The sequence below is a fragment of the Musca domestica genome, unplaced genomic scaffold (assembly GCF_030504385.1).
Source record: "Musca domestica strain aabys unplaced genomic scaffold, Musca_domestica.polishedcontigs.V.1.1 1, whole genome shotgun sequence".
Lineage (NCBI taxonomy): Eukaryota > Metazoa > Arthropoda > Insecta > Diptera > Muscidae > Musca > Musca domestica.
The window spans coordinates 36,962,749-36,990,491 of NW_026712114.1; the positions used below are offsets into that span (position 1 = coordinate 36,962,749).

Below are 27,743 nucleotides of genomic sequence, written 5' to 3' on the forward strand. Positions count from 1 at the left end.
CCAACGGATTGGTATCCGGAGATTTTAGTGGCCATTGTGCGCTGGAAATGAAGCGAGGAACCTCATTTTGTAACCATTCTTGGGTGGCGCGTGCTGAGTGCGATGGTGCTGAGTCCTATTGGAATGTCCAAGGTCTGCGGCCAAAATGTTTGCGTGCCCAAGGCTTTAATATACCCTCCAGAATATTTTGCGATAATATTTGGCATTTATTCTATTGCCACGGTCGATTAATACGTGCGGAGAGCGACAATCGGCTGTTATGGCGGCCCACATCATCACCATGACCGCCGCTTGAGTTCTGGTGGCCAACCGAAAGTGCACATTTTCAGCTGACCTCATTTTGTTTGTTTACAAACTGCTGGACAACGAATGATGTATCATCGGAGGAAACCACATTCGGCAGTTCACCACTTTCGGCCAAGCGAAGCAACTCTTCAGCTCTTTGAGTCTATTTTGTTTTATTTTAAGCGAAAATTTTCTTAAAGTTTTTCAAATTTCTTTCCAATGGTGGAGGGTATTAAAAAGTTCGGCCCGGCCGAACTTATATGCTTTTTTACTTGTTTTTTTTTTTTTTTTTTTTTTAATGGACTTATCTACTTTCTACTTTACAACGAAAAGTTGTGCTCTCCCTATTATTTCCTATGCTCTCAATAAAACACCGGTAGCCAAACAATTTCAATGGCTACAATAAATCCCATAACAAACAATCAGATATCCAATATATGTGCCTGAATAAAAAAATGTATTGATATGAATGCGAGCCAGTTTAGATAAAAATGTGTGGGATTGTTAAGAGAACTGAGAGGAAATGCTAACCACCGAAAAATTCTCTAAAATGATGCAACCTTTTAATAAATTTCACAATTTCAAGAGAAAATGAATGTAAAGAGCCTGAATGAAGAGTAAAACAGCCAGTGATCAACCAACTGAACAACTCTTTAAAAACCTGAAAATAAAAAAAAATAAAAACCATTATTTTAATGTGTTTAAAGCAGGGCAAGGCAGAGAGCCTCAAAAAAATTTTGTGATTGTATGTGTTTTGAAATAACAAAATATTGCAAGTGTTTTTTTGCCTCTCTTTACAGAGTGAGAAATAATTTGTTATCTTTAAATTTTCAATTTAAAATTTTCTGTTTTCAAAACAACTTCGTTGGTAAAAAATTAATATTGTGACAGACAATTCGAAGATTTATTTGTAGAATTATTTCAATTATGATTCATTTTAATATTAAAAAATATGTAAGTTGACATTTTCAGAAATTTTATATATATATATTTTTTGATGTTATTTTTATTTAATAATTTCGGACATAACAGGCTGGCATACGCAAATAGTCGTATAGTCATTTTATGCTGATCAGAAACTAATTTCCTGCGTTGGGTTCTAAAAGATTATTTGTATGAATTACAAACAGAATGATAAACATTGCATCTTGGTATTTTTCCTAAAATTGACTAAGAATGTAGATGTAATTTAATAGAAATCGGGGGATATGAAAATGTCTACTAATTTAGAAGGACAATTAATTTGTCGGTCAATATGAAATGAATTCCTACTCCTAACATGTGAATCCTTATACAAATTCTGTCAAAAATAAATCAATCAAATATATACATCTTAACAGTTGTAATTTTTATAATTTCGGAAATATTTGTTTCACATATGTAGTAAGACATATTTATATCATCCAATATTTCTTACGGTGTATTCATAAAAATATCCGACAGCACCTTCCTCATCGACTGCTCGAATAAAACTAAATATTCTCCCAAAACCAATTTGACAGAAAATGCAAAACAATTTATTTTTTACAATTGTGTTGGTGAACACACAGATATCCCAAGGGATACTCTTTGCCTAGCCCTGGTTTAAAGACAGACAACCCAAATGCCGGAATAAAAAGAGTGAACATTATTCAAAACTTAATTAGCCGGTTGTGTGTAAACAATAGACTGCTAAAGATAAGACAGCATTTTCTTTTGCAAAATTGAGAACTGATGGGAATATCATAGGTATTTTAAGAATTAAATACTGCGATGTGTCGAGTTTGAACTACGTACCCGATGTAGTTCAAATGATATTTAATTGTTTTTCATGATGAAAATCGGGATTGGAATATTGTCCATTTTCACATCTACAAAAAATTTAGCTTTTCCGATCTTATGCGAAAACCCCCACTTTGAACATACCAACCACACTACGTCCGAGACTTATTTTCATATTTTTTTATTATCGGTAAACAAAAAAGTAACAACCACAGCACACATCAGGAATATTAATATTTTTTATTAGCGGTAAACAAAACAAGTAAAAAAGCAACTAAGTTCGGCCGGTCCGAACTTTTAAAACCCTCCACCATTTGGAAGAAACTTGAACAATTTTATTTGAAATGAAAACCGTTATATGGGGGCTATACGAAGATGTGCACCTGCTTATGGAATTTTTTGTCATAGGCTGTAGTACTCTTTACGAACTTCAAATACGAAATTTAAATCAGTTTCAGTGAATTATGTCGCTAAAATCATTAAAATGTCGAATATAGGAAGGTACCGAAAACGTGAACCTGCACACGAAAATTCTTGTCATAGGCTTTAAATATGAAATTTCAAACGATTTAGGTGAATAATGTAGCAGAAATCAAGAAAATACCGAATATCCGGAGGTACCGTTATATGGGGGCTATACGAAAACGTGGATCGGTATGGCTCATTTGCGAACTTAACCTGCTTACTGGTAAATTATGCATCTATGTAGCCTTCTATTTCAATTCATTCTAAAGATAGCGTGATTACAACAAATGTACAGACAAACATCGCTAGATCATCTTAGAATTTTACGCTGATCCAGAATATATATACTTTGTAGGGTCTATTATGAATATTTAGAGGAGTTACAAACGGAATGACAAAGCTAATATACCTTCCATAGAATGGTGGTGGATGGAATAAAAAGTAACAAAACTTGTTTGATTATATTAATAGATAACATATGCATAAAACGTTGTTAGTAATTTGTCTGAACTACACCTGTTTGAATTCATAGAAACATATGTTTTTTTTTTTTAATTTTTCTCTTAATTTGTTGCGTTTTTAAGAGCAAAAGAATCGACAATTCCCTTTTACTTTAGGTTTTTGGCGCCCAAACACACAAGAGCAATCGCACATATGATTTCACTTACGGAGTCCATTAATGGAGCTTTAAAAGAAATAAGAAATAAAGAGAGAGAAAACAGTTTAAACAGGCTCCCCAGAGAGTGAAGAGAATAACCACTAAATCACTTGAAGACATAAGAAAATGTCAAATTAATTCTTCTTTCGTTTTGTTTTCATTCTTCTTTTTTTTAATGGGGAGTAACAAAAAGTTGATTTTGTTCAAGTTGTTTCCAATTTGTTTGTGTTCTGAGAGAATAGCAACTATCTGTCAGTGAAGAGGTTAATTTTGCGGTCTTTTTTGTTTGGTTCTCATCAACTTAGAAGTCGTTTGTTTCAATCTTTGGCGTTTAGTCGAAATTTTGTCGGTGACGGTGGTGCGGTGAAAGAATTCCTTTCGTTCGTTTTGTTTTTTGCCAAAAGCGACTGAGGTTTTTTGTTACACTCTCGGTTCCACGTGGAGTAATTGTTTGAGATCGGTATCGTGTTTTAATTCCACGAATTTGATTTATTTTGAAGAAAAAGTTGAAATAATAATATAAGTGATTTATAAATACAAAAATTCTTAATAATTGTTTGAAATTTGTGATTTAATTTGAAAAGAAAGTTAACTAAATAGTTTCGCCATGCCACTTAAAAAGGCTCCAAGTGTACGTACCCATATTTATTTGTTGTTTATCATGTTCCTACCTCATGACAGTTAATCAGCGTCATCTCTCCCATCAACACTGCAATTTGATACACTGGAAGAACAAAAATATAAGTAAAATTTGTTCAGGGGGTACAATTTTGTCCAAAAAATGTAATATGTAAATCTAACATGAATGAATCTTTAAAAAAACATTAAACTAGAAGATGCCTATTTTAAAGTGAAATGTCTGTTCCAAAGCAGGGTTTTTATTTACAATTGTTCGTTGTGGGATGTAAAACTGTAGAAAACATAGAAACATTTGGGATGGGGGCTTACCTCTAGTTTAGCAAAAACTTTTCAACGCGAACCAAAATTTTCTAAATTTGATACTTTTTGTAAGTAGACAGCCTTCGGCCGGGGCTTGAGTTTTTCTCCTCAGGGTATATCCCACAATGGTCAACGGAACCAAAGTTTTCTAAATTTGATACTTTTGTAATTTCAACGCCAGCTATGCGAAATAAACATTTTTTATTATACCCTACAAAACTATGTGTTGGGGGTATTATACGTTTCATTGGGCCAAAAATTATGTAACACCTCGAAATATTGGTTTCCCACATAGGAAAGTATATATGGATCTTCCTAGCTCGCCGAGCAGAGTCGATCTAGCTATGTATGTCCGTCCCTCCGTCTGTCCATGTTAATTTGTAATCACTCTACAGGTCGCAATTATGGCCCGATCTTCACGAAATTTAGAATGGAGGTGGGGTCTGGGCCAGAATAGAACCCTATTGCTTTTGGAGATGATCGCATAACATTTAGGGGTTGAAATGGACCAAAAACTGAAAATTTAGAAGTTAGCATGGGGCTATAGCTTAGGGCTGGCCAGAAGTCTTCCAATTTTGATGGTCATCGGGTAATATTTAGTGGATGAAATAGACCATAGCTTAACCGCGAATATTTTTAATCCCGGCTTAATCACAAATGGACGAACAGGTCAATTCTGACCGTTACGTATATGCCGATAATAAATATATCGGATATATATAGCGAAATATATACAATGTATATATACAATGGAAAGGGATGTTAGCTAGAATGCATATATCTAAAGAACGGCTAAACTGATTTTCACAAATTTTGTCAATTCAGAATGCCCTCTTGGCATAAGAGAATAAAATCTAAAAAAATCGCATAGAAATGTGGCAATAATGGTGTTATTATAGATTTTGTAGTATTTTGTGAAATTTTTTATCGCATGCGATTTTTGACTTATAATATTGAAGTGTACATTTTGTAAAATTTTTTCACTTTACAACACGGGTTGAGATTATTATATACAGATTGCAATTATCGTCCGATCTTCACGAAAATTTTCACAAGGGTAGGGTTAGGCTCAGAAGAGCCATTGTTTTCAAGGATGACCGCAATATATTTAGGGGTTGAAATGGACCAACCACTAAAAATGTTTCTGATTTTGCAGCCGTTATAAGATCGCAAATAGAATCCAAAGGACACTAAATCTCGCATGTAGTTCGGGTTTAGGACAGCGGTTAGAATGGACCACTACTTTTGTGTGCAAAAAATGCCAACATTACTTACAAGCGATATCCCAAATACACAAAAGGCGAACTTCTGGCTTTTTATGCTGTTTTCGTTGATGAATATAGCCAAATATCGTAGTCAAGCAAATCATATATATGGGTCTAAATTTGAAGATGCATAGCGGCTTCTTGCTTTTGGAGATGATCGCAAAATATTAAGGGGCTCACATAAACCAAAAAATCCTGATCACACAATTGAAGCCAATCGACACCCCTGAGAAGAGAGTTAAGGATAGTGAAGAATTCTAGCTTTTTGGATGACCATTGGATTATATTTAGCTGTAAAATGGACCACAACAACTAACAGCACGTCGGAGTGCGCAAATTTCCCTGGTCAAAATGATAAGGGCAATTTCTGGGCAGTGCTCCATGACAAATTTTCAAAAGCGAAATCTTCCAAAATGGATTTGGACATAAGGGTGCTTCTAACATATAGTAGTGTTGTAGGGTATCTCATGGTCGGCCCCGCACGTCTATAGCCTTTGCTTACTTGTTGAAAACATAATTTTAATGAACTGGTTATAATCGGGTAATGCTGCTGGAAAGACCCATATCTCTGGACCCAGAAAAGGTTTTAGCACAAATTGTAGCATTTTGGAATGGTAAGCGTGTTAGTAACAATTTGGCATCAATTTGGTTGAGCTATTTTTCGACTTTTCCGGTTCCAAAAAATCAATAATTTGACTATTACTTCCGAACCGCTTAAAACTTACCCCATCATGTGACCACTTCTTGGATAGGGGTCCTGAACCCGGAATTTCGGGTCAAAAATCTGGGGTCCCGGGTCCGTCCCCCGAGAAAAAAATAGTTTTCCGGGATCAATCAAAACAATTTGATACTGAGTAAACAAGTAGTAATTCAAATACCAAATTTGATATTACATGTTTAGCCTGGACATATAGGGGACGTTTCGGGAATGTGTGCTATAATTGAACGAACAGTATTGAATGTAACAACATTTTATATTGGGTGAATGAATAGAGCTGAAATCCTGAAATTTGAATCTGTGATTGATAGATGGAATTGGTTTTGCATATGCGTACTATAATTGTTCTAAAATATATTTCTTTTGGTAATGAGGGGAAATTACAAAGATGGAATCATGAAACTTGATATGGATGTTAGTGTTTGTGGTTGCGAGAAGGATCTGGTTTTGGATATGCGTAATATAATTGTTCTAAATGGTACTAAATTTGGAACAGTTTGGCTTAGGGTGAACGGATGAAGCTGGAATTTTGAAAGCAGGTTTTGGAAATGTCAGCTATAATTGGTCGAAAAATAAAAGAGGTACTAAATTTGGTATGGGTTGAAGGGAAAGAGCCTAAATCGCAAATTTTGAAACTAAGGTCGCCGTTGATATCTTAGGTTGACATATGGAAATTGTTTTGAAAATACGTACTTTAACTGTACGAAAAAAACCTTAATGCTACCAAATTTGGTATTGGGAGAAGGAATAGAGATGGAATTCTGAAATTTGGTATCGACGTCAATATTGGTGTCTAGAGAGCAGAGAGGGAGATGGTTTTGGACAGGTGCAGTATAACTGTACGAATAGTATGATAATACATATGGAATTGGGTCTTAGTATTGAGCTGGAAATCTGAAATTTGATTGGAGGCCACTATTGGTATAAAGTTTTTAGAGAAAGAAAGAAGATGGATGAAGATACGTACTATAATTGTTCGAAATGTACTAAATGAAAAATTGGATGTGGAAACTTTTTTAAGTGAATTCCAATACGTTGAGATATACTTCGTGTCGTTTAGATCTGTGAACATTTAAAGTGATCTTTGGATTATCATAGAATTAAAAAGGAAAGGCTAATCCCTTATTAAAAAGGGTTTTTGACCATATTTTGAAAATGTACCGGAAATACCTCTCTGGTGACGCTTGAGGGTTAAAATTTTGGATAAAGAAAATCCACGTATTGTTATTTATAATATTAAACAAGAAGATATATACTTTAAGTATTCTAGGGAATCTTAACCCGAAAATTTCAACAAATTTTGATGAGGAAAAATTTTATCCTCCATTTAGGTTGATTTGCAATATAGACTTTCAAAACGCTAATACACTAGTCTTCCTTTATTAGTTCTACTTTCATTATCTTTTGATTTTTTCCTGTAATTATTGAAAAAAAAAAAAAAATAATTTTGTCGCCCTATGTTTTCATTTGATGGTGGAATGGAAAGTTCTCAAGTTATCACTAACTACACATTTTTCTCAGTGTAAATATACATTATTCACTTGTAGCCTCGCAGTCACTTCAATTTCGATAAATTCCGGTACACAAGCTAAATGAAGAGAGCAACGAGCGGCACATGTTATATCTTCTCTGACCTTAGGGAGGTTAAAATTCATATTTTATTTTTGTCAATATTGTTTATTATTTTATCTATCTATTGTTTTATTTTTTACTATCTGTAGTCGCTATATTTGTTGATAACACTGATTTTAATATTTTACTATTTTGTTTTTCGTTCACAGGGTCCCTCGTTTTTAAAACGTGCCAACACCGATAAATTACGAGAAGTCTTCCTTAAGTACGCCTCATACCAAAAGAATGATGAACATTTTATGACCAGTGAGGATTTTGTTCGCAAATTTTTGGGTCTATTCACAGATGTTGCATTTAATGATGTAAGTATTGCAAAACAGAAAAAATAAATAAAAAAAAAAAAAAAACGGACAAACAATTTGTCTGATGAAATTTAAATTAAAATAGATAAAACAATTTAAAGAAAAACGTAAGAGTTCCTATTTTGTTTACCAAATAAAAGATCACATGCAGAATCGATTTGTTTTGAATGGCACAGATCCAAAAGAAAACGAAAGCATGTTCACACCTCTTTTTGCTTTCATTTTCGATTTTACTTTTATTTCCGAGTCTCTTTTTTAAATAACCCATGGTAGAATTAACACGATAAAGTCATGCAATCATAATAATAAAAATTATTCATTTGACAACATCTTATAGTCAAAATTCATATTTATATACACAAAAATCAGAGATGGGTACCAGTGTTTTATTGAGTGAAATTTGATAAATTACAGAAAAAGCAGAGATGGATAGTATTTTTTAAAATTATTTTACCATTAAATAACTCTCAGAACTCTGCAAATGCAGCTCAAATTATACTGGGCTCTTAAAATGTGAAATTATTACTCTGAATTGAAACAAGACTGAAACAATTGGGGTTACATTTTGCGGAAGAGGTACCAGAAGAAGTGGAAAGTCACTCCCCATATCTGATGAGCAGAAATGTAGAAATGAGAAAAGCGCGAAGTGGGTCGAACATTGATTATTCAAAATGTATATCCATTGTGAGAGATATTTTACGATGTTCGAAGTTAGAAGGAATGCGGGTACACCCCGGATATATACTTCATTGACATTTTTGTAGCTTCGTTGGGAAGTTATCAGACGGAGATCCATGGTTTACACATGTTATGCGAGTTATATATATATTAAAAAGCGATATATTCCATTTTCACACTTGTTCTAATGCAGGCAAAAATATCGTTATAATTTCAACGAAGATCTTAATACTTTTACTTTTGTGGTCGGTGTCATGCATTCATGTTTCATCATTTATGTACTTTGAGTAATCCATTTCAATTCAATTCTTAAACAAACACATTTCCAAAACTAGTAAAAAAGCTGTAAGTTCGGTTAGGCCGAACTTTTTTTCTATCTTAGGCTGTAGTGTCCATTACGAACTTCAAATATTAAATTTAAAACAATTCCGGTCGCTAAATAATAATGTCGCTAAAATCATCAAAATACCGAATATCGGGAGGTACCATTATATGAGGGCTATACGAAGATGTGGACCTGCACAGACAAATTTTCTGTCTTAGGCTGTAGTATCCATTTCGAACTTCAAATACCAAATTTCAAAAAATTCCGATGAATATTGTCACTAAAATATTCAAAATACTGAATATCGGGAGGTACCGTTATATGGGGGCTAGGCTATACCTACATGGCACATTTTCAATGTCAAAAGTTCTGCAGACATAATACATATTTGAGTAAAATTTTATCAATCTACTTCAATTCGTTCGGAAGCTAGAGTGCTTTCCACAGACGGACACACGGACCAACATCACTAAGTCGACATAGAATTTTATGCTGATCAAGAGTATATATACTTTGTGAGGTCTAAAATGTATATTTTGAGGTGATACAAACGGAATGACAAACTTAATATACCCTTCATACTATGGTGGAGGATATAACAAGTAAGCAACGGCTATAGGCTTACGGGACCGACCATGTGATACCCTACAATATTACAATATGGTAGAAGTCCCCTTGTGTTTCATAGAGCACTGTCCAGATATTACCCTTAGTTACCCTATATGATTTACTTGTCTACGATATTTCGCTATATTCGGCGACGAAATCAGCGTAAAAAAGCCATAAGTTCGCCTTTTGTGTATTTTGGATTTCGCCAGTAAGTTATTTTTAGCGTTTTGGTAGAATTTAAATGTTGGTATTTTTTCACACAAAAGTAGTGGTTCATTCTACCTGCTGTTCAGAACTCTAACTTCATGCAAGATTTCGTGTCCTTTGGTTTATATTTGTAACCTTTAAAACGGCTGCAAAATCAGGAACATTTCTAGTTGTTCGTCCATTTCAACCCCTATATGTGTTGCGGACATCTTTAAGAACAACAGGCCTAGCCCTTCTGAGCCTAGCCATACCCTTGTGAAAATTTTCGTGAGGATCGGACGATGATTGCAATCTGTATATAATAACCCCAACCTGTGTTGTAAAGTGAAAAAATATTACAAAATGTATATTTTATTATAAAAACAAGTAAGCAAAGGCTACAGTCGAGCGGGACCGACCGTTGAATACCCTACAACACTATAATAAACGATACAGTTTATATAGGCGAGATACTCGAAAGAATTCCACAAGATATTGTGACAAATAATAAAAGAAAACAATCAGGTTTCGTTCTCTAATTTTCGAATAATAGCAACTTAAACTACAGACATTTGACTATATTCTTCAACGAAATCAGCGTTAACGAAATAGTCAGAAGTGCGTCTTTCCTGTATTTGTGAATTCTCCAAAAAGTCACTGGAATGGACATTTTCGTATTTTGTCTACAAAAGTTGGCAAACTCCTTCACACATTGAATATTTTTGGATGGCCATCCAAAACTGCTTGGCTTTTGCAATGTCCGGTAACCCCCATTCAAATGTGCGTGAAGACCGGGCGATAATTACGACCTACTGACAATTTTGCAGTTTTTTGGTCCATTTCAACCCCTAAATATATGGCGATCATCTCCAAAAAGAGTAGGCTTCTATTCTGACCCTCATCTTATCCCCATGCAAAATTGCATAAGGATCGGGCCATAAATGCGATCTGTATATGATATCTTGATATCCTAACTACTTAGTTTTGTTAGCTGTAGAAATATTACCAAATGTTTAATTCAAACTGAAAATATGCCAAAAATGTGACAAAATTGAAAAAATATGAGAAAATATTACAAAATGAATATTTTCATCTTTAGAGAGATATTTTATGCGATTTTTTAGACGTTTTTTCTTTCCTGCCAAGAGGCCATTCTGAATTAATGAGAACTGTCGAAATCAGTTGAGCCGTTCTCGACATATATGAGATCTTTCAAGCATATTTCCTTTGAAAGACATATATATCGCACATATTTTCCTATATATCCGATTTGTTGGATCTTAACATCAATGTAAAGATCAGAAGTAACCTTGTCATGGCTTTGTGATTTCCCCGGTATTTAAAACATTCGCGGTTTAATGAAAAATTTTGAATTTTTTCAACAAAAAAAAATACGGTCTATTTTACCCGCTAAATATTATCCGATGACCACCCAAATTGGTAGGCTTCTTCCCCGCCCTAAACTCTAGCTACATGCAATTCCGCGTCGATTGGTCTATAATTGCGACCTGTATAGCTACTGCAAAATCCGAATTTTTTTCAGTATTTGGTCCATTTTAGCCCCTAAACATTTGGCGATCATCACCAAAAGCAATAGGGTTCCATTCTGGTCCAAGCCCCACCTACATTCTAAATTTCGTGAAGATCGGGCCATAATTGCGACCTGTAGAGTGATTACAAATTAACATGGACAGACGGACAGACGGACGGACGGACATACATAGCTAGATCGACTCAGCTCGGCGAGCTAGGAAGATCCATATATACTTTCCTATGTGGGAAACCAATATTTCGAGGTGTTACATAATTTTTGGCCCAATCAAACTTATAATACCCCCAACACAAAGTGTTGTAGGGTATAAATATGAAAAAAAAAAAAAAAAAAAAAAAATATGTCACAAAATACGCAATTATGCTATTTTTTAGATTTTATACTTTTATGCCAAGGGGGCATTCTGAATTGACTAAATTTGTCAAAATCGATCCAGCCATTCAAGATATATGCATTCTAGCTAACATCTATTTTACCCGATGACCATTCAAATTGGAAGGCTTCTGCCCAGCCCTTATCTCTAGCCCCATGCTTACTTCCGCATCGATTGGTCTATAATTTCGACCTGTAGGGCAACTGCAAAATCAGGAAATTTTTCAGCTTTTGATCCATTTCAACCCCGAAATATTATGCGATCATCTCCAAAACCAATAGGCTTGTATTCTGACCATAACCCCACCTCAATTCATCAGGATCGGGCATAATTGCGACCTGTAGCGTGATAACTAATTAACATGGATAGATGGACGGATAGACATACATAGCTAGATCGACTCAGCTCGGCGAGATAGGAAGATCCATATATACTTTCCTATGTGGGAAACCAATATTTCGAGGTTTTACAATAAATCAATTTTTAGTAAATACTGAATATTATAAAAAATACCCAAATAATATACATTTGTAGTTCCAGCGATTTTACATCCAATCTAATATTTATGAAAACAACCAATTCTCATTTGATGTGATATAAAAACTACATATCTGAATTCGTAGAAATATCATATAATGCCATATAGTTATTTTATCATGCTATAATAAAAACGTTTTAACAATATCGATTAAGATCTTTATCCTCAAAAGGCATTTTTAACCTCTTTGATCTACTTTATTTTGCACAATGTTATCAGTTGTTATTATCCACAAATACAAAATAACTAAATTTTAGTGGTCCTATTTAGAAATAATAAATAATAGTGGCGGCGGCATTAAAATAATTCCCATTTATAGCTTATTAGTTTGACCTCTGAGGCCATGGTGAATAATTACCAACATCGGTTAACGTTTAGTTATAAAGCCACTATGTTGAAGATTGATGTATACTATGTTATTATAATAAATATTATGGTGATAATAATTATAATAACTATTGATATTTATTAATTATAATAATAATAATTTGCATATTAATTTTCAAATCGACATGGAATTGAAGTACGCTTACATACAAATATTTTTCCGGAAAATTTTAAGTATTCGGTTAGTAAATCAACACCAAAAAAGGGGTTACACTTTTTTTAGGGCTCATTATTTAAATTTGAGGAAGTAGTAGACATAGTCCAAATCTGGTACTTTGTGACATTTTTATAAGCTCCACCTAATATTCGATATTTTAATGACTTTAGAGATATTTTTTTACCGGAATTGTTTCAAATTTCGTATTTCAAGTTTGTAGTAGGCACTTCAGTCTATGACAAAGAATCTCGTATGATGAACTCCACGTCTTCGTATAGTCCACATATAACGGTACCCCCCTCTATCCGGTATTTTGAACTTTATTCGAAATTATTCATCGGAATTGTTTTAAACTTCGTACTTGAAGTTCGTAATTGGTACTACAGCCTATAAAAAATTTATAAGGGAATTTATAATATGTTTCTTGTCCATACTTCCCTATTTATGGGTCTCCAAAGTAGCCAAATCTGTGTGTATTCACATCAAGGATCATTTTTTTAATATAAACTTTCTTAATCTCCAGGCCTTCGGCCGGGGTTTAAAATTTGCCCCTCTAGATTTGTCGTAAAACTTTTAATTTAAATATGAAAATTGTCGACCTTGGAAATAAGGGTATATTTCCTTCGTCATTCCGTTTGTAACACCCCTAAATGTTCATTGTAAAGTATATATATTAATAATCAGCATAAAATTCTAAGTCGATTTAATGTCCATCCGTCTGTCCGTCTATCTGCCTGTTGAAGAGAGCGTCAAAAATTAGCAGAACAATTTTGAAGCCTAGGATGGTTGGTATTGGAAATAAGATATATCGTTTCACGTTCACGTTTTGGCATAGCCCCCATATAACGGTATCTTTCGATATTCGTACTTTGTTAATATTTGCCACATTTTTGATGGATTTGTCTTAAAAATTTGTTTTGGTATAGCCCCCTACAAGGATATCTCCCGATATTTGGTATCTTGATGATTTTTGCCACATTTTTTCACGGATTAGTCTAAAAATTGGAATTTGTTGGCCATGATGGCTTCTAGCTTCGGTGGCGAAACTTCATACATATAGGCCCACGTTTTGGTATAGCCCCCATATAACGGTACCTCCCGATATTCGGTATTTTTATGACTTTTCCCACATTTTCCCACGAATTTGTCAAAAAATTGGTAGCTCGTATGCCGAAACATTGTATGTATAGGTCCACATTTCGGTATAGCCTCCATATAAAAATACCTCCCGATATTAGGTGTATTGAAGATTTTTTCACATTTTTAACCAAATTTGTATTTGTAAATCGTAATGGGTTGTAGCTCGTGTTGCGAAACATTGTATGTGTAGGTCCACGTTTTGTTATAGCCCCCATATAACCGTACCTCCCGATATTTTGACGAAAATTGGTATTTTTAGTTCATAATGGGTTCTAGCGCGGTAGCAGAACATTGGATATTTAGTTCCACGTTTTCATATAGTGCACATATAACGGTATTCACCGATATTCGGTATTTTAATAATCTTAGTCACATTTACCAACATAATTATTTCAATTTTTTTATTTTAGAAGAAGTATACAATTGTCTATAGAGTTTTCCGTTTTGGTATTTCCCCATAGCACGGACTCGCTCACTTTACGGTTTTATAAGTTTAACTGCATTATGCAAAAGGTCTTACTGGTATATGAAGTTTAAAGTGAAACACGCTTAAATTCAGATACTTTTGTATAAAAATGTTTCCTTTACCCTAAGGTGGAGCGTATTTAAAGTTCGGCCCGGCCGAATTTCATTTTTTCTTATTTGTTTTAAGTTATATATAAGACTTTACCCTATAGACATATTTTTAACACCGACTACGCAACTAAATCTCCTTGTAAAACGTTAAGTTTTTTTTTTTTTTGGTAGCCAGTCTTTGTAATCAGGGGCGCTAGACCTTCACATTGCCTATGTTGGTCTTATAAAACGCTGGAAATACTCCAGACACTAAGGAACTTTAGACTTTTCAATTTTTGTGGAGAAGTTACAGTGGGCCGAAATTGTCCATCTTTGATTTTGAGCTAAGTCTATTAGCCCATTTAAAAATTAATACGATCGTTTCCTCATTTTGAGCGAACAAGCCAAACGGACGTCACTAGATTTACTGAGAATGTCCTGAAAAAGATTTCGTTCAATGAGACATAGGGTCTTAAAACGTTACTTAGGTTAGGTACAAATGTACAGTGGGGTAAAAATTAATATAACTCATTATTTGGTAATGAATTTATTTCACCCAAATTGGAACCCGGGCCCTTAAAATTACATAGACGCTGGCATGAGAAGTAACTCGATATCTATTTCGTTTGTAAGACGTGATAAATGCGGAGAGTATCCACCATTATATTAACTTATTAACTTTGTTATTCCGTTTGTAAGTCTTCGAAATATTTATAATAGACTCTACAAAGTATATGTATTCTGGATCAGCGAGAAATTATAAGACGATCTGTCTGACTGTCCGTCTGTCTGTTGTTAACAGACGGCTAAAATTTTGCATACATGCATAGTTTACCAGTAGCAGGTTAAGTTTGTAAATGGCCCATGTCGGTCCACGTTTTCGTATAGCCCCTATATAACGTTACCTCTCGATATTCGGTATTTTCATGATTTAAGCGACATTATTTACTGGAATTATTTCAAATTTCATATTTGAAGTTCGTAATGGGTGCTACAGCCTATAACAAAATTTTTGTATCGCCCCCATATGACGGCATCCTCCAATACTGGGCATTTTTATGATTTGTGCGACATTATTTACCGGAATTGTAACGAATTTCGTATTTGTATTCGTAAAGGCTGCTACACCCTATGACAAAAAAAAATCGTATGTAGCTTCACGTTTTCGTATATTCCCCATATAACGGTATATCCCGATATTCGGTATTTTGATGATTTTAGCGACATTATTCACGGGAATTGTTACGAATTTGGTATTTGATGTTCGTAATGGGTGCTACAGCCTATGGCAAAAAATTTCGTAAGCAGGTCCACGTCTTCGTATAGTCTCCATATAACAGTTTTCATTCAAGTGATAGTTTCCGGAAGATTTTTGAGATTTTTCAAGTTCCTTCCAAATGATATTAAAAGTTCGGCCCGGTCAAATTTAACTACTTTTTTACTTGTTGATGTTGTATGTGTATCTTATTACTTTTTAAGCCGATGTAGTTTACTACAATCAAATTAATTTTTTCGAGAATTAATGTACTGATAATTATGTCTAGCCGGATTGAAAGCAAAAAATATTGATTATACAATATTAAATTTCGATTTGTAGGTGTAGATAAGGAAATGTCAGTTTTTTTTTCACTGAGTGCATTTCACCGTTGCAATTTTATTTTGTTTCCAATAATGAAATTTTCAACGGATATTGTTGTTGTAATTGTGGGGGTTTTCTGTTGATAACACAAATTGCTTGGAATTCTGTAAATTCTTCCAAATACACCTATTTACAAAGTGTTTCTTTTCAACATGATATACGTCACACATTTAAATTCTCAACGATAAATAGGGTACCCCCTTGTAGACGACACAAAAGTCCCATTATCTTCCATCCCTAATCTAAGTCAATGACTGGGCTACATTCCGTATATTGGTCAGGCATTAGGTGCATGTCGATATCGCCAATCTTTAAATGATAACACACTATCATCGATTTTTATAACAGAAATAAACGCTCGTGCGAATTGTATCAATGGAATATGAATGAGAATCTAAAATGGCAACACTTGTCTGACCTTTAATCCGGATTGAAAGTCGTCGTCGACGTGCGTCCATAGTTTATAACTAAAAAGTACTAATTGTTATTGCTTTATTTGTCATAAAATATGAAATGAGCCTACAACAAATGTAATAGATGTTCCATCTACCATGAGGGGCATACTTATCAGTTGGATTTTCTAAAAGAAAGTAGTAGCAACATTGAAGGTCGTTTTCCTACCATTTGTTAATATAGGTCTAATGAGGTTAACATTATCAGTAATACCTATTTTTGTTTTCCATTCTTTTTTTCAGGAATCAGTGCGTTTATTAGCCGGTATCGCCGATACCAGTAAAGATGGTCTTATATCATTCTCAGAATTTCAAGCCTTCGAAGGTCTACTGTGCACACCAGACGCTCTATATAAAACAGCTTTTCAACTATTCGATCGCCAAGGAAATGGAACAGTGTCTTATGGTAAGTTATGGTAATATTTTCATAAATTTGTAATTATTAATGTATACAATCGTTATTTTAGCCGATTTTGCTGATGTCGTACAAAAAACTGAGCTACACTCAAAAATACCCTTCAGTTTAGACAGCCCTTTTATCAAAAGATATTTTGGTGAAGTGAGTATTGAGAAACTATTATATTTATACGATATTTTTATGTAAGTGCATACATATACATATGATAAAATATCTCTATGAAAGAAGACATTTATAGGTCTTTAAACACATTTTAGTGGCCTTGCATAGATTGCAGATCCCATAAAAGTCTTTTTTCATAGAATGCATTTTGTACTTTCTTTTTCTTGATATTTTATCTTTACAGGGTGAGATACAAAAACTGCAACAAAGACAAACGCCATAATTTTTACATTTTTTTTTAATTTTATTGAATGAAAGCAAAACATGTCGAAAATAGCATCAAATTTTAGAATAAGTTCAGATTTGTTCGAATTGATCACCTTTGGCACGAATTATGGCCTTCAAACTGCCAATAAAACCGGCCTTCGGACGGTATGGTGTCGATTGGAAACCTTTTCACTTTCCTTTATATGGAAAAGCATTTTTTCTGCTCAAGCAGACCAACAGACCTTTTATAAATAAAAAATAACGATCCCCTCTATGTAGAACCGTTTTTACGGTCTTGTATATAGAGTACACCTCTTGTACAGATAGTAAACCTTTCTACGGTCTTCCGTAGATATAAGAATTTACGGTCCTACGGTGGCAGCACACATTTTTGCGGATTTGTATGATTTTCTAAAATTATAACACTTTTCTACGATCTGGTATACGCGGAATGCATTTTTAAGTCTTCATTAAATGGAAACTCTTTTTACGATCTCTAGAGAAGGGAGATCTGTTTCTTTAAATGGAGTACATTTTACAGTCTTCTCTGAATGAAAGAACTGATTAAAGACTTTCTACCGTCTTTTTTCTAGGTTACTTCTTCAGGGTCAACTATAGCCAAAAGACATTCTACGGTTTTTTGAGACAGAAGATCCTTTTATGGTCTCTATGGTGATAGAAGACGATTTCAGGGTCTCCTATGGAAGGGAGACTTTAAAGGCTATTTTCGATGTCCTCAATATTTAGGGATGTCCTGTATATATCCTTTTTTCAGTCTACCGTTGATGAAAGACTTTTAACGGTCTTCTATAAACAGAAAATCTGACGTTACGGTCTTCTACAAGCGAAGCAATTTTTACGATAGTTATTTTATTGATAAAAGAACCTTTCTTTAAATATGACGCCTTTCTATGACCTTCTTTGATTAAAATACTTTTTACGTTCTTCTAAAACAGAACACATAAAGATAGAAGTATATATGGACATATTTTTATAATCTTCAATAGACGGAGACACTTTTTACGATATTCTATAAAGGAGAGGACTTTTTAGGACTTCCTTAAATAAATTATATTCCTGCGTTCTTCTATAAATATAAAAGCTTTTAAAAAGAAAATCGTTGCCGTCTGCTGGTGAAAATGGATTATTTTTTATTTTCCATTGGTGGAAGACATTTTACAGTCTTCAATGGATAAAATAGCTTTTACGGTCTTTTTTAAATGTCACACCGTTTGACACTCTGCTATGAAATACCGTTTCACGATATTTTATGGAAGAAACTACATTTTTCTCTAGATAGAAAATATTTTTACGATCTCATATATTTATTTTACCATTCCCCTCCTTCTCTTTCAGAAAAAACAACGTTTAATTAATTACGCTGAATTTACTCAACTGCTTCATGATTTCCATGAAGAATATGCGATGGAAGCATTCCGTAGCAAAGATCCAGCTGGTTCTGGATACATTTCCCCCTTAGATTTTCAAGATATTATGGTTAAAGTGAAAAGGCATTTACTCACAGCCGATGTTAAAGATAATTTGGTAGCGGTAAGTTGTGGCAAATGTTGTTGTATTTAACAGTGTTATTGTATTATCCTGCATTTTGTGGGAAACACAAATATGTGTGTTTCGATCGATCATTTACCTTGTATTTCATAACTCATTTTGAATCAAAAAACACAAAACAAAACTCGATTCTTGTCTTCCAGGTCACCGAAGGCCATAAGGTAAGCTTTCCATATTTTATGGCTTTCACGTCGTTACTAAATAATATGGAATTGATAAAACGCATCTATTTACATGCTACACAAGGTAATCGCACCGAGCCCGTTACCAAAGATGAGCTACTGTTTGCCGCTCAGACCATGAGTCAAATTACTCCATTGGAAATTGATATATTGTTCCAGTTGACGGGGGCATTGCAACAGTCGGGGTAAGTTTTTAATAGAAAACTTGATAAGAAAAATATTTCTCCCCGTCATGTAGTAAATTCGTGTGCATATAAAAAATCTTGAAATTATTGAATTTAATTCTTATGTCATTCAAAATTTTGACCCAAATCTAGTCTATAGTTTCAAAATCATTCCTTCATGTTGTATATAAAATGTAAAAACCTAGTAATTAATTATTTGTAATTTGTTTTTCTTGTATAATTTTTTGTCTTCCCTTTCAAAATTCATTTACACAAAATAAAAACAAAATACAAAAATATCACAAACATAATTTCAAAACAAAAAAAAAGTTGGTGGAGACGTAAAAAAGTCCAAGCAAGTAGGCAAGTGTCATAAAACAAATCTCTTTGTTTTCGTTTGATTTTGCACTCTTTTATTATGATTTCGATCTATTCTGTTTCCACAAACCAGAGTTTTGAGTCCCACACCTACTTTCCCACCACGTCCTGATTAATTGTATTGTTTTACCTTTCTTTCTCGTTCATTTTAGCTATTTGAATTATTTAATTTTGTTTTGTTTTATATATTTTATATTAATTGAATTTTGTATTTCTTTTGCAGTCGCATTGTCTATAGCGATTTGAGTATTATCGCTCCAGAACATTATACGAAGCATATCACCACAAGATTGGCCGAAATCAAGGCTGTCGAAAGTCCAGCAGATAGATCAGCATTTATTCAGATTTTGGAGAGTACCTATCGTTTTACTTTGGGTTCATTGGCTGGTGGTAAGTAGAACAATTAAATATTTCGCAAGAAGTGTTATTACATGCTTGGATGGAAATGGAAAATATCAATATCCTATAATAGGTTGAAGTGTTTCTCGATATGTGGTGGCATATCGAACAATTCTGTTTTATCTAGTTCTGATTCGGCCCGAATCTCTGCTGAAATTTTCGATTCTGATTCCGAATTCATTTCGATTAGGGTACAAAAATTCTATAGACGTGGTAAATAAAGTCGGAAAGTTTTTTTTTTTAATCGGTCCAATTTATAGAATAAATTTAGAGAAATCAAAAAATTCAAAAAAAAAAATAATAAGTAATCATAAACATATTAAAAAAATCGCAACCATTATCAGTACCTTTTCGTACCCGTATAGGACGAATTTTAAAAAATCCAACTTCATCTCACTCCATCCCCTAACATCACTCCCCTCCCTCACATATTTATACCCTACAACACTATGTGTTGGGGGTATTATAAGTTTGATTGGGCCAAAAATTATGTAACACCTCGAAATATTGGTTTCCCACATAGGAAAGTATATATGGATCTTCCTAGCTCGCCGAGCTGAGTCGATCTAGCTATGTATGTCCGTCCGTCCGTCTGTCCGTCTGTCCGTCTGTCCATGTTAATTTGTAATCACTCTACAGGTCGCAATTATGGCCCGATCTTCACGAAATTTAAAATGTAGGTGGGGCTTGGACCAGAATAGAACCCTATTTCTTTTGGAGATGATCGCCATATGTTTAGGGGTTAAAATGGACCAAATACTGAAAAAATGTCGGATTTTGCAGTATCTATACAGGTCGCAATTATAGACCAATCGACGCGGAATTTCGCATGTAGCTAGAGTTTAGGGCGGGGAAGAAGCCTACCAATTTGGGTGGTCATCGGATAATATTTAGCGGCTAAAATAGACCATATCTTTTTTGTTGAAAAAATTCAAAATTTTTCATTAAACCGCGAATATTTTAAATCCCGGGGAAATCACAAAGCCATGACAAGGTTACTTCTGACCTTTACATTGATGTTAACATCCAACAAAACGGATATATAGCAAAATATGTGCGATATATATGTCTATCAAAGAAGATATGCTTGAAAAATCTCTTATATGTCGAGAATGGCTGAACTGATTTCGACATTTCTCATTAATTCAGAAATGCCTCTTGGCAGGAAAGAAAAAACGTCTAAAAAAATCGCATAAAAATATCTCTCTAAAGATGAAAATATTGATTTTGTAAAATTTTCTCATATTTTTTCAATTTTGTCATATTTTTGGCATATTTTCATTTTGAATTAAACATTTGGTAATATTTCTACAGCTAACAAAACTAAGTAGTTAGGATATCAGGATATCATATACAGATCTCATTTATGGCCCGATCCTTACGAAATTTTGCATGGGGATAAGATGAGGGTCAGAATAGAAGCCTACTCTTTTTGGAGATGATCGCCATATATTTAGTCAATTTCAGTCATATTTCAGTCAAAAATCAAAAATAAATGTTAATCTTTTGCCACTTCTGAGAGGTTATAGGTCTTTGGGAAATATTGGTTCCAGATCTAGGAAGACCATTTACGTGCAACTTCTACCAATAAATTGGAAATGAGCAAATTAGTTTAAGTTGCTATTATTCGAAAATTAGAGAACGAAACCTGATGGTTTTCTTTTATTATTTGTCACAATATCTTGTGGAATTCTGTCGAGTATTTCGCCTATATAAACTGTATGGTTTATTATAGTGTTGTAGGGTATTCAACGGTCGGCCCCGCTCGACTGTAGCCTTTGCTTACTTGTTTATAAAAATATAGATGATATAGTAAGATTTTTGATTTTTTTGTATGATATCAGAAAGGATGGACTTAGATAGATGAAAAAAAACTTTGTTTTTTTTTTTAATTTTATTGATTGAGAGCAAAACATGTCGGAAATAGTATCAACTTTTAGAATAAGTTTAGATTTGGTCAAATTGGTCACCTTTGGCACGAATTATGGCCTTCAAACGGCCACTGAAACCGTCACACGCTGCCCGAATGTTGCTCTGCGGCATTTTGGTCCATTCCCGGCGAAGAGCTTGCATGAGGTGATCTACACTTTGGTATTTTTTAGTGCCAACTTTGCTTTCTAAAATACTCCAGACACAATAGTCCAACGGATTGGTATCCGGTGATTTATGTGGCCAATGTGCGCTGGAAATGAAGCGAGAAACCTCACTTTGTAACCATTCATGGGTTGCGCATGTTGAGTGCGATGGTGCTGAGTCCTGTTGAAATTTCCAAGGTCTGCGGCTAAAATGTTTACGTGTCCAAGGCTTTAATACACCCTCGAGAATATTTTCGCTATAATATTCGGCGGAGAGCGACCATAGGCTGTTATGGCGACCCACACCATCACTATGGCCGGCGCTTGAGTTCTGGTGGCCAACCGAAGATGCACATTTTCAGCTGACACGATAATTTTGTTTGTTTACAAACTGCTGGACAACAAAATATGTATTCACATTTAAATGCTGGAGTGCTCTAACGATAGCCACTTGAGGTTTTCTAGCCAAATATAAATAAATTACATTATCACGCTTGAATTCCATCACGAATAACTTTTTTTCTGGAAAATTGTGACTTAGAAATAAGAAAAGAGTTGCTTAGAAATAACAGCAGTCTGAAGTTGGTTGCAGTTTTTTCATCTCACCCGTTATCCCGTTTATTGGCGGAGGCAAAAGAAGAAGCGGCTCAATATTGTTCATTTTCGCACCTGACCTAAATCATAAATCATATCTGAATATCCCGATGTGCCACAATTTTAATTTTTTCAGGTACTTCCGTCGTTCCTTTTTTTATAATCTTTAACTTATCCTTGTAAGGTACGCGGTACCGTAAAGTTTGGATCAAATCGAATACTTCCTTCGCGAGTTATCGTGCGCACCAGCCAGACAACCTGTGATCGACTCTAAATATCCTAAAACAGATTTCGTACAAAGAGACCTAGGGCCTAAAACCGGTTTTCCGATGAGGCATATTTTAGTCGTACAAATGATAGATGTCCTGGATACATAGGTTATAAAAACTGTGATGTGAAAAAAAAAAACTTTAAAATAATTCGGATATTTCTCACTCTATAAATTAAATTTTTTTTATTTTTTTAACTTTTTTGGGGACGTACTAGTAGGAGTGGGCTTATATTGTCCATCTTCGACATATTGAAAAACATGTAACCATTTGCAAGTTTTGGATTAAGTCGGATATCCTTTCGATACCCAAAGGATTACTCATTACAAATTTGGTTACTTAGTGCGAATATAAAACTATTCTTTAACCGTCTGGAGACCGGAGGAAAGAGGTAGATCTTGAAAAAGGAAATGGCTACCCAATTTTATAGACATCACGCTCCCTTTGAAAAATACCTTCTTCACTTTACTAGGCGTCTTGGCTTCCTATTTTTAAAATATCAGTTAAGACGAGTTTGAGGTTTGACTTGACTAATAGGTCGGCACCATGGCGAGTCCTGCTGGTGTACTGAAATTCCATTATTATACAATATTGCTAAGGAACAATATTGCTAATTGTTTGAGTTTCATATCTCGACGACAACTCAGCCAATGACACCCATATAGATAAGGATGTTTCCTTCAATTGCGGTACAGATACAAAATAAGAATCCCTCAGAGAGATTCCCACAATGCAGAAAAATTATGAGCATATACTTTTACTTTGATGCATATGCACTTTACCTGCCTGTAGAGATACGTTGTTTCAGATCAATCCATTAGACATAAAATAAATATTGTGTTGCAATGATTTCGGTAAGATGATGCACTGAGAAAAAATTTAACCGATCGGACTGACAACTTAATATTAAATTTCAATTGAAAATCAAAAAATAAATATCCTTCTTTACAGCCGTTGGTGCCACTGTGGTCTATCCCATCGATTTGGTCAAGACACGTATGCAAAATCAACGCACAGGCTCATTTATTGGTGAAGTCGCCTATAGGAACTCATGGGATTGTTTTAAAAAGGTAAATATACTTTCCCCAAATTAAATCGTGGTGAAATTTCCAAATTTCCTAATATTTTATAGGTTATCCGTCACGAAGGTGTCTTAGGTCTATATCGTGGTCTCTTGCCCCAGCTGATGGGTGTGGCACCCGAAAAGGCCATAAAATTGACAGTCAACGATTTGGTACGTGATAAATTCACCGATAAACAGGGTGTCATACCCAGATGGGCTGAGGTTTTGGCCGGTGCATGTGTAAGTTTTCCCACCAATTTTGCAAATTAATATGGGTTTGTAATGTTGTTGTCCGTTTTGACATTTAGGCTGGTGGCTCTCAAGTGGTATTTACCAATCCATTGGAAATTGTTAAAATTCGTTTACAAGTGGCTGGTGAAATTGCTGGCGGTGGAAAAGTTCGTGCCTTATCGGTTGTACGTGAATTGGGTTTGTTTGGCCTGTACAAAGGTGCTCGTGCCTGTTTATTGCGTGATGTACCATTCTCGGCCATTTATTTCCCAACCTATGCTCATACAAAGGCCTTGTTTGCCGATGAAGATGGGTGAGTGTCGTAAATGTTTTCTTTTTCAGCATTTCATTGAATGTGGCAAAAATTGTTTGTTTAAATGGACTTGGAATGGATCTAGGATTGTCCTTTCTCGAGATATGGGGTTGTTTGTTCCAACCTATATAAGCCGTAATATTTTGACCACATTATATTATGTTCGAAAAAGTATTATGTGGATCCACTGCTTTTAATTTACAATGTTGGAAACCCCCAATTAAGGTTAACCTAGCGTGGAGTAATATTTTTTTTTTCACGTAGATCTTTGGAATATACCAACCCACTGCTTTGAGAACACAAAAAATTGGATAATTTAATCTTTTAGGGAGTTTCCGATTTGTTCCTACCTTCTAATTATACCCTACAACACTATGTGTTGGAGGTATTATAAGGTTGATTGGGTCAAAAATTATGTAACACCTCGAAATATTGGTTTCCCACATAGGAAAGTAAATAAGGATCTCCCTATCTCGCCGAGCTGAGTCGATCTAGCTAAGTCCGTCTATCCATGTTTATTTGTAAACACTCTACAGGTCGCAATTATGGCCCTAACTTCATGATATTTAGAATGGAGGTGGGGCTAGGGCCATAATAGAAGCCTATCGGACCAAAAAATAAAAATCCTGATTTTGCAGTTGCTCTACAGGTCACAATTATAGACCAATCGACACGGAAGTTAGCATGGGGCTAGAAATTTGGGCTGGGCAGAAGCCTTCCATTTTGGATGGTCATCGAGTAATATATAGTGGGTGAAATAGACCATAGCATTTGTGTAAAATAAAAGTCAACTTTTCCATTAAACCGCGAATATTTATAATCCCGCCGAAATCTCAAACATACAAAGAGTTAAATCCTGACCCTTACGTAGATCCCGATAGTAGATATATCGAATATATATATCGCCAAATATATACAATGTGTACATACAAAGGAAAGGGAAGTTAGCTAGAATGCTTATATCTCAAGAATGGCTAGACCGATTTTGACAAATTTTGTCAATTCAGACTGCGCTCTTGGTATAAAAGTATAAAATCTAAAAAAATCGCATAAAAAGATGACAATAATCATGGAGGTAGAACAGCTTCGTAAAACTACAGAATTATAGGCCTGAGGCTATTCCCGCTTTCTGTCAGACTCATTCAAAATTATATACAATAAGTTGTTTTAATTTTTTCATATTTTTCCTCATTTTTAAAATGAGTTAAAAGCGTGAAAAATGAATGAAATGCCTGGATTCTCTCAAAAATATGATCCAAACTGTTCAATCTTTCAATTTCATGGCTAAACTGGTTAATAAGTTTAACGCGAGAGCCGCAATATACGTGTCTTCCAATCATTGGTTTTGAATTTATTTCTTTTTCACGAAAGTCGAAATTCACGAAATCTCGCATGAAGTTAGAGCTTAGACAGCGGGTAGAATGGAGAACTACTTTTGTGTGAAAAAATTCCAAAATTTCCATTCTAGACAAGCAAATCATATAGATGAGTCTAAATTTAGAGATACAAAGGGGCCTCTTTCCTGATCACACAATTGAAGGCAATCGACATGTCTGAGAAGAGAGTTAAGGACAGGGAAGAATTCTAGCATTTTGGATGAACATTGGATTATATTTATCTCTAAATATTGTAATATTGCGCAAATGTCCCTGGTCAAGAAGCTAAGGGTAATGTCTGGGCTGTGCTCCATGACATAATTTTAGTGCAAACCCAGCCTGTCATAATAGTTCCAAATATAATCATAATTGTCGTATGTCGACTTGGTTAACATTTTCAACACCATGACAAGTTTTTTTTTTATCAAGTTTAAATATGTTAATATATGGCTCAATGTCGCGAGTTATACTAGCAGTTAAGCTTATATCTCCTGGTTTTAATGAGGTTCCATTAGAATACGGTCGAATTCCTAATATTAGATTTCCAATGTCCGATTTCAACAGTCATTTTTATTTAACACTATCAAAATCAGTCCAAATCTAATCGTTTCTTGATTTCTCCAGCTACAATCATCCTCTAACCTTGCTGGCGGCTGGTGCCATTGCTGGTGTACCTGCTGCCTCCTTGGTAACTCCTGCCGATGTGATAAAGACCCGTCTACAAGTTGTGGCACGTTCCGGACAGACCACCTACACTGGTGTCTGGGATGCCACAAAGAAAATTATGGCTGAGGAAGGTCCACGTGCCTTCTGGAAAGGAACAGCCGGTAAGTTCGATATTTTTTGTTTCAAATTAGAAACGTTTACATTCATTGTCCTCTCTTCCACACACAGCCCGTGTCTTCCGTTCATCACCACAATTTGGTGTTACTCTAGTTACCTATGAATTGTTACAACGCCTCTTCTATGTAGATTTCGGTGGTTCCCATCCCACTGGCTCTGAAGTGCACAAGCCCAAGCCCATTGATACAGCATCCAATGTGCGCATCAATCCCGATCACATTGGCGGTTATCGCGCTGCAGTACCTTTGCTAAATGGCATCGAATCGAAGTTTGGTCTATTCCTACCACGTTTTGGTTTTTCACAACAGACACCTGCCTCGGGAGCAAGTAAAAGCTCCTCATGATGACGATATCGTAGTTTATATTAAGTTCTCTTTGATTTCTTTTGTTGCTTTTTCGTTATGCCAGTTTCAATTCAGTTTGAAAGTTCAATTTTATTTTTAGTTGAGTATGAGTCATAATTCTTGTTGTGTGAAACCCATGGGCCTCTCCTTCCATGAAACAGGTTTTTCAGAATCCACATTGTGGAAGAGGAAAGGTCGAATATTTAAAAATTGAGTTAGAATTTGTTTCTTGAGTAGATTTTTGTTTGAGGAAAACAGTTTCTAAATTATTGAGGAAATAGCATAACAATCATCACAACCACCCTCAAGACGAAACAAATGCTAAAGAAAAATGCAAGGAAAATCCAAAAAATATGTTCGTGAAATTTAAACAAACAAAAAAATATTCGTAAAACAAAAAAAAAAAACTTACAAAAATACAAAGTAAAAATATATTTTTTGCTAGGAAAATTATTATATTTCAAGAGAAACATAAAAAAAACATTTAAACTTAACTTATTTAAGTAAAACAGTTATTAAAGTAAAATCTAGTGAAAAAAA

At 34.6% G+C, this 27,743-nt stretch overlaps 1 protein-coding gene across 8 annotated transcripts in view; it reads left to right on the forward strand.

Annotated features, from left to right (window-relative positions):
- Positions 1-27,743, forward strand: part of LOC101896822 (calcium-binding mitochondrial carrier protein Aralar1) — a 79,681-nt gene extending 51,938 nt beyond the window's left edge. For 5 of the 8 annotated variants that reach the window (XM_059122361.1, XM_059122367.1, XM_059122378.1 and 2 more), the window contains 12 exons: positions 7,873-8,025; positions 16,860-17,022; positions 17,084-17,175; positions 18,760-18,954; positions 19,116-19,339; positions 19,649-19,681; positions 19,920-20,086; positions 23,985-24,103; positions 24,166-24,336; positions 24,405-24,640; positions 26,641-26,843; positions 26,911-27,743. In XM_059122361.1, the coding sequence (XP_058978344.1) occupies positions 7,873-8,025; positions 16,860-17,022; positions 17,084-17,175; positions 18,760-18,954; positions 19,116-19,339; positions 19,649-19,681; positions 19,920-20,086; positions 23,985-24,103; positions 24,166-24,336; positions 24,405-24,640; positions 26,641-26,843; positions 26,911-27,203 (2,049 nt within the window). In that variant the 3' untranslated portion in view covers positions 27,204-27,743. Of the gene's footprint in view, positions 1-3,643; positions 3,801-7,872; positions 8,026-16,859; positions 17,023-17,083; positions 17,176-18,759; positions 18,955-19,115; positions 19,340-19,648; positions 19,682-19,919; positions 20,087-23,984; positions 24,104-24,165; positions 24,337-24,404; positions 24,641-26,640; positions 26,844-26,910 lie in introns of those variants that run through there. The other 3 variants (XM_059122381.1, XM_005183771.4, XM_005183769.4) reach the window with 3 other exon arrangements.